Here is a 15,551-nt window from a genome sequence, read left to right as displayed (position 1 = left end):
TCGTCCGGGATAGTTCCCAAGGTTAACGAGTGTCGTCTGGGATTGTACCCCAGAATTGACGAAATTTGTTCGAGATTCAATCCAAAGATTTTTGAGGGAGGTCTGATAAATTCTTTTTAATTGGCTTGTGTGTGTGGAAACCAGCAGCAATGGATATTAAGGCATTTTTGGAGTCACAACCCAAAAGGGATTGGAGGTGGCGAAAAAGGATGATCTGATAAAGATTGCTACAAGGCTAAACCTTACAGAAGTAAAGCAGTCTATGAGAAAGGCAGATATTCAGAGACTGATAGCTGGCCATTATGTGGAAAAGAAAGTGTTTGAGAAGGAAGTGTTAAAACAGTTTCCTGGCAGTGAAATAGCAATTTCTGAGGCACAGGTGCAGCTGGCAAAGATAGAGGCTGAACGAGAACAAAATAAATTAGAAGCTGAACGAGAACAAAGAGATTAGTGGCCGAACGAGAGCAAACCCAGTTAAAGATAGAAGCTGAACGAGAGGAAAAGAGATTAGAGGCCGAACAAAAGAAATTAGAGGCCGAACGAGAGATAACTCGGATGAAGATAGAGGCTGATCTAGCAATGAAGCAGATGGAATTGAAGAAGATGGAGCTGGATAACGAGGAGAAAAAGAGGCAGCATGAGTTACAAATGAAGCGTAGGAGTTCGGAATCTGATTCTGATGATGGTTTTTCAGCCAGCAGGGAGGTTCGATTAGTCCCTCCGTTTGAAGAAGATCAGGTTGATCAGTATTTCCAACATTTTGAAAAGGTTGCTGTGAGTTCAAACTGGCCAAGGAAAGGATGGGCTCTTATGGTACAGAGTGTGATTAAAGGTAAAGCTCAAAAAGCTTATTCTGCTTTGTCTGTTGAGGATGCAGCTGATTATACCAAGGTAAAACAAGCTATATTGAGGCCTATGAATTGGTTCCTGAGGCTTATAGACAAAAATTCAGAGACTTGAGGAAATCTGCAGATCAGACTTATATGGAATTTGCCAATGGAAAGAGAATATGTTTTGAACGATGGTGCCTGGCTAAAAATGTAGATGGGGATTACGATAAATTGACAGAATTGATACTGGTGGAAGACTTTAAAAGATGTGTTCCAGTTGAATTAACAACATATTTAAATGAAAAGGCAGTGGAAACTTTACAAGAAACTGCTAGGTTGGCAGATGATTATGCTTTAACCCATAAATCCAAATGGGGACAACCTAAAACCTTTCAAAAGAGTTACAAAGACAATCCAGGTAAACCGGAGATTAAATTGGGAGGTAATCAAAAAGGAAAGGATGAAAAGAAGCCAGGGCTGGAGAACCTGTTGAGCGTACTTGTTATTACTGTAGGAAACCTGGCCACGTGATATCTAATTGTGCCCTTTTGAAGAAAAAGAAGGAAGCTGGGCCCAATGCTTGCTTTCAGGCAATTAAAAATCAAAAAGGTTTAGGGGATGCTGTTAAAGATCAGTCCTTGCAAGAGGGAAAAGCGGAAAAGTTGGAGGAGGTGAGAAAAGAATTCCGTTCGTATGTATCAGAGGGTTTTGTTTCACTGAATGATGAGTCACCCCAGGTGCCAGTGAAAATTCTTAGAGATACTGGGGCTAGTCAATCTCTCTTGCTGGACAGTGTTTTAAATTTTGGTGAAGAAAGTGACACTGGTGAAGTAAATCTAGTACGAGGCGTTACAGGTGAGACCATGTCTGTCCCTTTTCACAGGGTGATTTTAAAGTCAAAGTTCGTAGAAGGACCAGTCGAGATAGGGATAAGACCTAGTTTGCCAGTGGAAGGAGTTTCTTTGTTATTGGGAAATGACCTTGCAAATGGAGAAAGTGATCCTGTGGTACGGTTAACAACCAAACCAAGGATTGATGAGTCTGAGGATGATTCAGATGTTTACCCATCATGTGCGGTGACTCGAGCTAGAGCTAAAGAATTAGCCAAGACAGACAGTCCGGTGCAGTCTGATGTAGTTCCTTGTGACAGTCCTAAACAGGAAGAAAATTTTGATGCCTTATCTGAGACTTTTCTGTCTTCACTGGAGGATCAACATCCTTATAGTGAGCCTGAATTTAAAGATTTGTCTTTGTCAAGGAAGGATTTTATGGTGGAACAGACAAAGGACCCTGAGTTGACAGAATTGAAAGAAAAAGCACTCTCATGTGAGGAGATTGAAAAGGTGCCAACTGGATACTATGTCAAAAATGGAGTGTTAATGAGGAAATGGAGACCTCCTCATGTTCCTGTTAATGAGGAATGGGAAGTTATTCATCAGGTTGTTGTTCCAAAAGTTTATAGGGATGAGATTTTAAACCTGGCCCATAGTATGCCTTTGGGTGGTCATTTTGGTGTGAATAAAACTGTAGGGAAGATCTTGAAACAATTCTATTGGCCTGGTTTGAGAAAAGATGTGGTGATGTTTTGTCGAACCTGCCACACATGTCAGATGGTAGGTAAACCAAATCAAAAACCCCCTGTGGCTCCATTGAAACCAATTCCTGCTTTTGGGGAGCCCTTTTCGAAGGTGATTGTGGACTGTGTTGGTCCATTACCAAAGTCTAAGACTGGAAATCAGTATTTGTTAACCATCATGTGTGCCACTTCTAGATTTCCAGAGGCAATACCCCTTAGAAATATTAAGGCCAAGACGGTGTCAAAGGCTCTTGTAAAATTTTTTACCTTGTTTGGTTTGCCAAAAGAAATCCAATCTGATCAAGGTAGTAATTTTATGTCAAAAATTTTTCAACAAATAGTCTATGAGCTGGGAGCAAAGCAGATTGTATCATCTGCATATCACCCAGAATCTCAAGGAGCTCTGGAGAGATTTCATTCTACTCTCAAAAATATGCTGAAGACTTATTGCTTTGAAAACACCAAGGATTGGGACGAAGGTATCCATTTACTTTTGTTTGCCGTTAGAGAATCGATCCAGGAGTCAATCGGATTTAGTCCGTTTGAGCTTGTGTTTGGACATAGGGTGAGAGGACCTTTGGAGTTGTTAAGAGAGCAATGGGTTAATGAGGATGTGCACTTGAGTCTGTTGGAATATGTCCAAAAATTTAAAACTCGGTTGGAGAGAGTCTGCCAGCTAGCGAGAGAGAATCTGAAAACAAGCCAGATAAGAATGAAGACATATTTTGATAGACGTGCTCAGCCTAGGACATTCGCAGTGGGGCAAAAGGTGTTGGTATTTTTCCCTAGCCAAAATAATCCCTTGCAATCTCGTTTTTCTGGACCCTATGTTATTGAATCTCGAGTGACTGATCTAACATATATAATCAAAACACCAGATAGACGCAAGAAAACACAACTCTGTCATGTAAACATGCTAAAACCTTATTATGAGAGGGATTCAGTTGTGGCCTTGGTGGATGATGTAAAGGTTGTTTCTAGAATGCCTGATGTTGATGTTGAGGAAGGCCAATTTAGACCAAATATTGTTCCATCAAAACTAAAAAACCAAAATATCATGGAGAACCTTGAAACGAAGTTGGACCATTTAGACATTCTACTTCAAATTGGAGTTCGCCCTGTGTTATTGTACCTAAACCTGATGGAACTGTTAGATTTTGCACAGATTACAGGAAAGTGAATGCTGTAACAAAGTCAGATGCTTACCCTATTCCTAGGGTGGATGATTGCATAGACAGAGTGGGAAAGGCAAAATTTCTTACAAAGATTGACCTATTAAAAGGGTACTGGTGTGTTCCATTAACAGATAGAGGAAGGGAAATTTCAGCCTTTGTAACCCCTTCTGGATTGTATGAATACAATGTTTTGCCATTTGGAATGAAAAATGCTCCGGCAACATTTCAAAGAATGATTAATTCAGTGATTCATGGGTTAAAACATACAGATGCCTACATTGACGACTTAGTGACTGGGAATGATACTTGGGAAGATCACATCTCTGCGTTAGAAAGGTTGTTTGAAAGACTTTCCAAGGCTAACCTTACAGTTAACTTGGCTAAAAGTGAATTTGGCCATGCCACTGTGACGTATCTTGGTTATGTTGTAGGTCAAGGCAAGCAAGCTCCTGTTCAGGCAAAAGTTCAAGCAATATCTGAGTTCCCTATTCCCACAGGTACGAGGACTGTTAGAAGATTTTTGGGAATGGTTGGATATTATCGAAAATTTTGTAAAAATTTTGCTGATATTGCTCTTCCCCTAACTAATCTTCAGAAGAAGGGAGTAAAGTTTGTTTGGACAGATTCTTGTCAAGAAGCATTTGAGAAGCTGAAAGCCATTTTATGCTACCATCCTGTGCTCAGAACACCTGACTTTGAAAAGCCATTTTCATTAGCAGTAGATGCCAGTGATGAAGCTGCAGGAGCTGTGTTGTTGCAGAAGGGTGACCTTGATGATATTGACCATCCTGTAGCTTACTTTTCAAAGAAATTTAATGAGCATCAAAAGAATTATTCCACCATAGAGAAAGAATTACTGTCGCTTGTTTTAGCCTTGCAACATTTCAGTGTATATGTTTGCACCGCTCAGAAACCATTGACTGTGTATACAGATCATAACCCATTGGTGTTTCTGAGCCGAGTCAAAAACAAGAACAGAAGGCTGTTAAACTGGAGTTTAATTTTGCAAGAGTTTGATCTCATGATAACTCACATTAAAGGCAAAGATAATGTGATTGCTGATTGTCTTTCTCGATGTTAAATGGGAAACATGTATCTGTACTAATCTGATAGTCTGTAGTTGTGTAGCATGATAATTATTAACATTACTAACTATGCGCGGTTAAAATTTTCTTGGGAAAATTTTTTTTAGGTGGGAGGTGTTACGGACTCAGTGAAAGTCCCTTTAAGATAGAGAGTGTGTGTGTATGTGTGTGTGGGGCGTGCTTACGTCAATAGAAGATAAAGGACGTAATGACGTTGTTGAAGAAGTCAGAAGAAGAAGAAGAAAGAGAGAGAGAGAAGGGAGAGAGACACCAGCCTGCTTGTTTTCTCTATCGATGGGTGAGAAACAATAACTGTGTTTGCCACTGAAATCCATGTATGGAAGTTGGAAGTAATCCGGTGGAGTTCACTTTGTTGCTGACCTGTAGAAGGAAACAGGTATTTGTGTGTGGACGACCACGGTTCGGATGCTTTTCGGGGTGAGGAAGTCACTACCGAGTAAACACTGAAGTGTCGTTTGGGTTCCATCGTGGAACATTTGGATTTCGTATGTACTCTCTCTATGTTTTTCTACATCTACATCTTATCTTCAGACAACGGTGGTTGTTGAAGAAGCCCTTGCTCATGTTTCACCTTATGGCTTGCGGAACTGAACTTTAAGAACCATTCAGGAACTGGGAGTTTTGGACTTTGTCACACACACACACGACGAGTTTAGTTTTGGGGTTAACGTTCGAGGTTTAACATTCTTGAATTCTAACATACTAACATTTTTACTTTTATTTTACGTATTATCATAAGTAGTGATTAATAAAATAGTTTTTAACACTGAATCATGCTCAGTGTGTTTCTTTTGTTGCTGGTTTGTGACAGTATCAAGACATTCAAAGCTTCTGTTCATTTTAGTGCAGTTAGGCACCCTTGATTTAAGATGAAATGGAGGAATGTTTAGGGCATGGATTAATTGGGAACCATCAGCATGGATTGGTAAGCAGAACTTTTGATTTGATTTTTTTATAAAAATCAGATTTGGTAGATGAACATATGACTGAGGAGCAGGACTTGAGTCTGCTCCGCCATTCAGTAAGCTTGTGACTGATTGGATTGTGACCTCAACTCTGCATTTTCCTTAACCCTACCCCTCCCTACCTCCATCCCCAGGTTGCCTTTTATCCCTTTGCATGTCTACGCCTGCCTTAAAGATATTCAGAAACTCTGTTTCCATCACCCTTTGAAGAAGAGAGCTCAAAAAACTGATGACCCTCTTGAGAGAAAATGTTCAATCTCATGTCTGCCTTAAATGGCTGACCCCTTATTTTTAAACAGTGATTCCCTAGTTCTAAATTCTCCCACAGGAAGAAACATCTTGTCCACATTCCGTCTGTTAAGACCCCACATAATCCGAGGTGAAAAAGAAATAGTCCAAGTATCTGACCTTTCGCAAGGTGTTTGTAAGATTCCACACAAGAGAATTGTACTGAAGGCTCAGGCAGAGAATCCGTCACAACATTGATGCGGAGATTGTGGGGCTCAGGGATACTGTTGATGCCTGTTTTTGCTTTGTTTTTATATTTACTCACAATTTGCAAGTGTTTATATTAAAGTTTGCTGATGTTAGATCAGGCCATTGTGAAGCATAAAATAAATCATTAGTTTCTATGAATTTCAAGAGCAGGGAATATGAATTAATTTTGAGGAAAAATTGATAATAGAAGTCAATTCAAAATGGTACTTTGCATTGAAAAAGAAAAAGTTAGCCAATCAATCATCTTGATGATGTGTGTATATCAGTTTTTAGAATCAACCAGCACTGTCTGATGAGTAAATCAGTCTGCTTGTCCCACGTTCCATCCTGATGAATAAACTCAACCTGTCATGTTTGGGGGCGGGTTAAATGATAAATCTATGAATTCTTACCATTATCTAAATTGAAGTAATATCTTTTCAGATATTTAGGTGTTAATATTCCTAATTTTGACAATTTTAACAACTTTTAATGTACTGTCCAAATGTTGGACTTGTAACAAAAACAGCCTTGTCTCATGGCTTCTCAATAGTCTTGTGGAAATGAATCTGATTTTTCATTTAACTGTTTTCAATTTTTATTGTAACATCTGATCTTAAGGTAATAACATTGAAGCTAGAGAAGGGAGAAATTATTGTTTCATCAACTTCTATATAACCTTAGAGATAAAAGACAAGAATGAAACCTGCATTAATTAATTCTCATCTGAATTAAACTTCAAAATGGAAATATTATTGCTGGTCCCTTCAGCAGTTGCAAGCATGAAATTGAGTAGAAGAGCAGAAACTCATACAGACAGAAGTTCCACTAACTTCACCCCTGTTGATAAAGTGAGCTTAGTTCTTTGTGCATTCTGAGATAATTGAAATATTGAGAGTGCTGGGCTATTGGAGATGCAATCATTTGAATGAAATGTTAAACCTCAAGAGGTGTTGCATTATTTGGAGAAGTACAGGAAATTTCTCATGGGGTCCTGCCTAGCCTTTATCCCCAAATCAATAATGTTTTAATTATTTGGTCAGTTGTATCATTGCTTCTTGTGGGACTTCTGTGTGCCTATATGGCTGCCATATTTCCCTTTATGACACCTGCACTGGTGCTTCATAAAATAATATTTTAGAGGAGTTTCTTTGGATATTATGAGGATTTATCAGATGCTTTATCAATGTAAGCATTCCTTTTATGCTTTGTGATGAATACAAGGCAACATATTAATGTAAATCAGTAAGTGAAGATTACTGTTATGTTCGTAAGTGTTCCCTTTTAGAACATAGAACAGTACAGCACAGGAATGGGCTCTTTGGCCCATGATGTTGTCAATTCTCATACAATTTGAAAGAGCACCAGGATGCTCATCAATGAGCACTATGTGAGTCCAATCCTGTCTCTGCACATCAGGAATGGAAACTCGAGCTGAATTTTTCACTCTAACTCAGGAGGCCGAGACAAATATTAGCATTCCTATTGTGCACCAAATTCTCGAATCTCCCTTGCCTCTACGATTTAGCACTGAGGTTGGTGGTTAACCATGGGCTATGCTCGTTATGTATGATGGTGACCTGGCAATTAAACTTTTTTGATGCATCAGTGGATTTTGTTTTCTCACATGAGCTTAATCAGAGAAGGTAAATTGGCAGGGTCTTGGTGTAGCAGCAGAGCTATTCTTGGACTTTTGAAGCGAAGGGTAACTGAGGCTTTTAATCAATGGCGTTCCATTCTGGTTGTTTCATTTGCCAGCAATTACAACAACTCGCTCCTAACCAGATTTGACATTTCTGTGCAGATGAATTGCTCTGAAGGAACATCAGTCTAAAATATCAGCTATTTAATATAGTTATGCTGCAGTATTTTGAATAAAATGTTTTGGAGGAAGTTGTCAATGGCTACACCTGACTACTACAGAGTGGCTTAGCACCAACTGTTGAAATCCCAAAGTACATGATTCCAGTCCTTTTTTTGTTACTATTATTATGTGTATATTTAAAGATTCATAAATGCTCTATTTTTTGACATTGATTCTTGGTCAGGCAATGATGGATATTCATTTTAGTACATGTGTGATTTTACCACAGTCTATAGAAAACTCAGGCTACTAACTCATAGCAAATCAAATCTTTCAGGATATCATTTTGATAACTGACAGAGTGGGCTTGGTGGTTGTGGTTCTGGATATGAAGTTACATGTTAATCAAAAATGCATTATGTCCAGCAACAGTTTAGTGAAATCCCAGTGATATTACAGTAAAGGCAGCTTAACTCACAATCTAATTAAAATGGAAAATGATGCACAATGATCTTGGAAATGATTTTCAAATAGATTTGTCCCATTCATTGTTCTTAATGTGTAATAATTATATTTATAACATCTCTTCCACAGATCTCCTTTTCACAACACAGTAGCTTTATGGATCTGGTCCAATTCTTTGTCACATTTTTCAGGTAAGCAGATTTGCATTTAAATATGAAGATATTTGAAATTTTTGGCACAAAAATAATAACTCATCATGTGGATTTTTCAATCGTGTCAAAAGCTGGTGATGAACGTCAACAACAGCATAAGCAGAGAAAGCAGTAAAAAAAAACAAATGTAGCTCACTCCATTATCCACCAACGTTTTTCAGAATCATGTCTATATTTTATTTAAATAATTTTCCTATGCCAGCCCAAATTCTTTAATGATCATTTATTCCAGTTTGTTTAAGTGCTTCGGTATTTCACATTGAACCCCATGGTGGTATGCTTCTCGATAAACTGGTGAGTTTAATTTTGACCTATTCCATGTGGGTCAACACTGACCACAGACTTTATGGGCAAGGATTTAAATACTGGGTTACAGGGGCTGGTCAGAAACCTGATGTTTTGTGGCAGGTGATTTCCCATAGCTTTTGCACCTCCTGCCTTGAGATATAAGACAGGGTCTTGGCTTGAGGGTGCAGTTCCAACAATATTTGAGGCTTGACAATTTCCAGCACAATGTAATTTTCCTAATCAGAGCCCATTGAAAATTCACAGTCTCTCTTGCCGACACCATGATTGCTGCACCTACAAGGTGTTATGCAGCAACTCGTAATCTGACAGCATGTTCCAAATCTGTAGCCTCTACTACTAAGAAGCAAAAAGCCAGCAGCAGAACACCATTATGACCACCACAGCCGCAAGCTTTCCTCCAAATCGCACAGCATCTTGACTTGGTCCTCCTTTGCTGCCATGGCAAAATCCTGGAACATTTGACCTGTTAGCATAATGGAGTAACTTCTCCACATTTGGTGCATTAATTTGAGAAGGTGGCTCGCCAACAACTTCAACCAAGGATGAGCAATAAAGTGGCAGCAATTCCCACATCTCATGAATAATTTTGTCTCAAAGTTCTAGGTGTGCACCTAGGCATCTTCTGAGCAAAAGTAACTAGAGTGGCAGGTGGCTTACCCATGCTACTTGCAAATCGGTCAGATAACCACCTGATTTATCTCTTTACAATGAATGTAGCCAATGGAGTTTTGAGGCCATGATGTCTGGGAAAATTTCTGCGTACAGTGTATACTGTAGATTGGATTGGTTTATCTCCACTGGGGCTCTGGTGAAAAATTGCCACACTTACCAGGTGTCAGAAACAACTAAAGTCCTCAGAGCCAAATAACAGCTGGTAGCTTTTGCCTTAAGGTTCAAAAGGAAGGGGAAAAAGTGACTGTGAATTTGACAAGATAAAATAAATGAGTATTCAGATACTCCAGCTTTAATGACCAATTCATTGCTCACCTCTTTATGGCCTTGAATGTACCTCCAATCTTTCCAATTACTGATTTTGCAAGGTTCTGCTTTCTGTAGTGGAGATAATTTACTTAAGTGATTTTCCCCACACTATTAAAGCCACTTTTTTATCCTTAACAAGCTCCATGTGTTTTTAACTCATGGAATGCTATCATATTAATGTGAAATAAGTCTTCCTGCAAATGCTACCCTGAATTTTGGGTAATTTTACATGACTGAAACCAACACAAATTTTACAATAGTGTTGTTACTACTTTGTCAAAGATGGGTTTATTACTATGACTTAATTTTTACTGACAAAATATGGTTTAAATGCAATCTGGATTAAAACTACGAAGAAACTTTACTTATAGTTGCTTTGATTTCTTCTTCAGCTTTTCACTTCTTTTCCTGTTTAACCTTACATAACTTTGCATTGATTTACAGCAATTGAGACAATAATTTGGCTCCATGTGAAACTCCTTTTATTCTATTCGTTCATCTCTCCTATTGACATATCCTTCTTTTCCTTTCTTGCTCTTGTATTCCTTCAGCTGTCCCTTAAACACAGTCATATTTTTGCTTCAACAACTCTTATGATAAGGAGCTCCACATTCTCATTGCTGCATAAGGTGAAAGGATTCTTTTGGTGACTATTTAGTATTTATGGCCTGTAGTTTCAAACACTACCAACAGAAGAATCATTTTTTAATTATTCCTCATCAGCCCCTTTCTAATTTTAAGTCCTCCACTCAGTCACCAGTCAGGATTTTTTTCCCATCCATGTGTTCTTTGCTAACCCTCATTCTCTAAACAATCTTGAAACATTTTCCTTGTCTATGACCTTCCATCAGACATACATCATCCAGTTGCTGGATATAGCAATGATATTTACTGTAGACTTTAGTAGACATTTAGTACACATGTTTCCAGTTAATGTTTGTTGTTTATTCTTTCATTTCCTCTATCATAGCATTCTTTTCAAATGATCACTTTCCTTCTTGTGAATTTAGATCAAGTTTTGTATGATATGCTGCATGACAGTAATAAAATTAGCGAAAGTATTGAATGAGCAAACTCAATGACATTTCCTCCTTATTTAGAAATAAAATGAGAGTTTATACATTGGCATATTTTTTGCATCTAATGACAAGGGAATGCTGATCGCAAATGACCTTGAAGAGAGCTGTCCACAAAGTTTAGTAAGTTTAGAGTGTGATTGTCCCATTTTCTGGTGTGATACTGTTTGTACCCATACTTGATTTATATAATGCCCTTGATGTAGGAAAATGCCCCAAGGCTTTTCACAGGAGTGTTTCTAAAGAAAAATTGATCCCACTACAAAGGGAGATGTTAGGACAAATGATCAAAACCCTTAGGTAGAGTTGTTAGTTTTAATGTGTCTTAAAGAAGGAAAGGCTGAGGATTTTAGGGAGGGAATTCTAAAGTTCAACAAGTCCTGGTTTGCACAACGGCGTCTAAGAACTTTTGCTGCTGCTGAACATGTTTATACATTTAGTGCAACACACAGAGTACTGTATTTTCTTTGTCCAACTCAGTTTTGCACTAACCCTGCACTAATTTTGTATTCTGTATATACTGTTTTTTGCACTATTTGTACTTGCAAAATTTTTTTGTCTGCGTTTATTGTATGTCCTCTGTTCTATGTATGTCCTCTGTCGTGTGAGTCTGGGGGAAACAACATTTCGTTCCTCCATGTGTTTTTATAGCGTATGGGTGAATGACAATAAAGTATCACTTGACTTAACTTGACTTGGCTTAAATTATGGAGCAATTAAATTTTGAAGAAGTCATGTTCCAGGCTAAGCAGCCAATCAGAAGAATTTCCACAGAAAACCAGGAAGTAAAATTTGTGGATTGTAATTAATCATATTACAGAGAGCATTATAAGGTTTGGGTTTATATGTAAGATTAAGGTAAAAGATGAAAGATAAAACAAATTTCAAATGAGTTAACCATCATGTAAAATTTTATCATTGTGTGGCATTCTACATGTATATCACTTTTGCAATTTATTTTTCTGGTTCTGAATGGTTGATATGCAGCTTTTATGATTAAATGGCTGTTTATAAATTAAGTTACACCTCATTCAACAAGGCTGAACATTTTCATTGTTTATTGCAGTGAGACTAGCCTATAAAATGTTGAAGTTTATGTCAAATCATTAATTGCTTGTTGATTGCTATGCTAAAACTATAGCAGGTATTTCTGACAGCAGCTCTGAGAATTTTGCATTTAATTGCACATGTGCAGATACCTGAAGCTGTTGTTTTACAGAGTAATGATGGCAAGCACTTACATTTTCCCTGTCATTCCAGTGACAAATTTCAGGCCATTATTTAGCTGTATCGGATAAAGTATCAAATTTGCTTTTCTGGTCTGTTCTGTGTGCATTTTTGGATATTTACACGTTTTGTTTTCAGTTGATTGATAACCTTCACGTTAGCTTTTCATTCATGTTTCCCTTATTTTGTATGTTCCTGGTTATTTGGATTGCATTATGTTCCTTTTCTAAATTACAAAAGTAAGTCTGGAGCTGATGGAGTGCTTGATATTAAATATGGTACACCAAGCATAACTTTGGAATTTAAGCTCTTACCACCTGTCACTTGCAAGGCATGGGCAACTAAAATGTAAAAACTTGCTGCTCTATTCCTACTGACTTATTAGTTATAGTTATTATTTATTCAGTACATAAACAGTGACATGGGATTTAATTTAAAAAGAAGACTCCAAATGTAGTTTGGATTCCAAATGGCTATCTACTTTATTTCAAAGTGTTTTATTTTTCTCCTTTCTTGCCTTCCTTCGGTATCTGTTTGTAACCAGCTCAGTGGTCCCCCTGCTGAGAAGTAGTAGCGAGAAAACATGTTGTAAAGGTGATAAATAATTGCAATTGCTGATAGTTGACAAAGACAGAAACATGTGCAGTGGAATGATATGGATTTATTTATCCAAAGCTGTAGGGAGATTGTTGGAACTGTGGAAGCAATCTCTGGCAGGATTCTGACTGAAAATTATTGTATAAATGCATTTCGCACATATGAACAAGGAATCCATTTTGCTGTCTTGATACATCTGTGGTTTGTGTGCACAGAATACGAGAAAGATTGAGCAGAGTGAAAGAAGCTGTGCAGTACAAACATCCATGCTAGCTGCATGACAAGATGACTTTAGTCATGTTGGGCTGTAAGACGAAGGTATTAAATTACAACAGTTTTAGGTTGTTGTCTGAAACAATCCATTAATGGTACTCGGGATGCAGAGTTAACAAAATGTTCACAGAATTGTAAGATTATTGGCATTCACAAGGAGCTGAAAGCCTGCTAAAATGGTGTAAAATAGTATGTCTTTTCAGCAGGTAATATTTTTTTGGTTATGTACCATGGTTATCAAAGTGCTGTGTCAGTCTCTGCATTGAGGAAGCCAATAGAGCTCTCTGTGAAATGAATGACATCAAAGAAATGAGCAACTTGTTTACAGCTATAAAAGAAGACTGTAGCCCCTTGTTTAGAATTGGAATAATATTTACAGCACAGAATTTTGTGTACATCTAAAAGATTAGATCCTTCACCACGCTTTGCAGTTGTTACAAATAATATAAATAACCAGCAGAAAGGGGCTGATGAAAGCAGATGATTTAAATTAATTACAAATGACATTTGGAAAGCCTGCTCCTGAAATGTCTTTACAGAATGCAATGGATTAGAACAGATGAAATACGTGAATATTAGTTTATGAGAAAAGGTTTTCAGAGGTTATTACAAGAATAATGTTCTGCTTCAGTCAGGATTTATTCTTTTGATATCTTTCTTATATCTCATTTGAGCAAATAAATTGGAGATAAAAAGATTCTAGGAAAATAGCCTGCCTTAGTGTTGATCGGCACTGATAACGGTCATGATAAATGTTAAATAGATGCTGTCACAGAAAGCCACACATTGATTCAGAGCCACACTCCCCTTCATGTTTCTGCTGGAGTGACTGATGCCACTCACGTGCTTATGATAGCAGGGCTTGAAACTATTTTCCTTTGTTATGGGGCTTCCAATGCTCTGAAGTCTGTTCCACCCTAAGTGTCCAGGCACTACAGGCAATAATCAGCTGTGCACAAAGAAGTATAGACACAAGAAGTTTCTTGAAGTCCCAATTGTGGCACTTCAAAACTATAGTGAAATAGTGACAGTGTTACTTACTGCATGACTAAACCAGAGGTCTCAACTAATGATCTGGAAGTGGATTCAACTTCCACCAGAACAATTGGCATATTGAAATGCTATTACTTTAAGAAACCAGAATGAGTAATGGTGACCATAAAACTTTAGAACTGACTTGTAAAGTTGTATCTCATTTATTGATGTCCTTTAGAGAAGGAATTCTTATTTCTTACCTAATCTAGCCTAAATGTGACTCGACACTCTTACCTAACAGCAGTGTGGGAGTATCTGCACAATGAGGACTGCACATTTCATGAAGGTGGTTCACCAGCACCTCAAAGGCTGTTAGAATGGCATTAAATGAAAGCCTTGTCAGCAATGCCCATGTCCTGTGAGTCAATTAATAAGAAACCGGAGTTCTGTGACAAGATATATTTCCCTTTTGTTGAAAGAAGTTTGTCTGTACAGGTCAATGAATTATCGATGGGGCTAAGTAAAGGAAGAGGGGAAAAATGTTCTGCGAGAGTATCTGGCTTCTCCGGTGAAACTCCCACCACTTTATTTGTAACAAAGTGTTGTGAAAGCTGCAATTACCAGTAGTACTGCAACATAAAGGGAAAGAAATGCTGGACTGATATGCATTTGATACGGGGCTACAGCAATAAAAGGATTAGCTTTTTTTTTGCAGTATGTATTTTTGTGTAGAGTGGGATTCTTTTGCAGCATCTTTGAAGCTTCTTGAAAGTTTGTGGGTGGTTCTGATACATTCCATAAATAAGTTGCATCATAAGAAGCCTCTATACCGAGATTTACTTTAGAATCAGATGCACTCTAGAGACTAAGTGGGGCGATGCTGTAATAATACTGAGGCTAATAAGCCACCTGTGATATGCTAAATTCTGTATCTACTCTGCACTGAATAGGTTGATAATCAGTTTGGAAGCGATGCAGTTAGTTTAAGAATTTCTGGGCATCTGCTGGGACAATTTTTGCATTTCGTGTATACTGCCAAAGCTTGCACTGGAGAATGGTTGTTTGAATAAGGTACCAAAGGAAAGCCATAGGCCAGTGAATATATTCAGGAAAGGAAGGGAGAACATTTTGAGAGATAAATGGTAGTGGGATTTGAGAAGAAAAAAGTGCAAGATATTTCTGGAACTCTATTGTATATACTGGTGTGTACTTGATGCTTGTATTTAATTGAGAAACAGTGTTGGAAATGTACTTGTTTTCTACTTAATTAATAGCAGTCATAGAGTGGTGGTGTCATACAGCACAGAAACAGGCTCTTTGGCCCACTATGTCCATGCCAACCATCAACAATCTAATCTGTACTAATCCCATTTACTAGCACTTGGTCTGCAGTCTTGTATGCATTGGCAATTATGTTCCAGGTTAGAATTTTTTGTGATGCTACTGCTGCTTAAACCCTTTACCCCAATCCTGCTTGTGATTTGCATGCTTCTACTGCTGCAG

At 37.9% G+C, this 15,551-nt stretch overlaps 1 protein-coding gene across 1 annotated transcript in view; it reads left to right on the top strand.

Moving 5' to 3' along the window:
* atrnl1b (attractin-like 1b) overlaps positions 1–15,551 on the top strand; it is a 610,807-nt gene that overhangs the window by 363,748 nt on the left and 231,508 nt on the right. Inside the window, 1 exon segment of the mRNA XM_052026988.1 lies at positions 8,528–8,589. Coding sequence (XP_051882948.1) covers positions 8,528–8,589 — 62 coding nt within the window.

This window comes from Pristis pectinata, chromosome 12 (genome assembly GCF_009764475.1).
Source record: "Pristis pectinata isolate sPriPec2 chromosome 12, sPriPec2.1.pri, whole genome shotgun sequence".
Taxonomy (NCBI): domain Eukaryota; kingdom Metazoa; phylum Chordata; class Chondrichthyes; order Rhinopristiformes; family Pristidae; genus Pristis; species Pristis pectinata.
The sequence above is the reverse complement of the archived record's forward strand: the minus strand, read 5'-3'. Positions and strand labels throughout refer to the sequence as shown.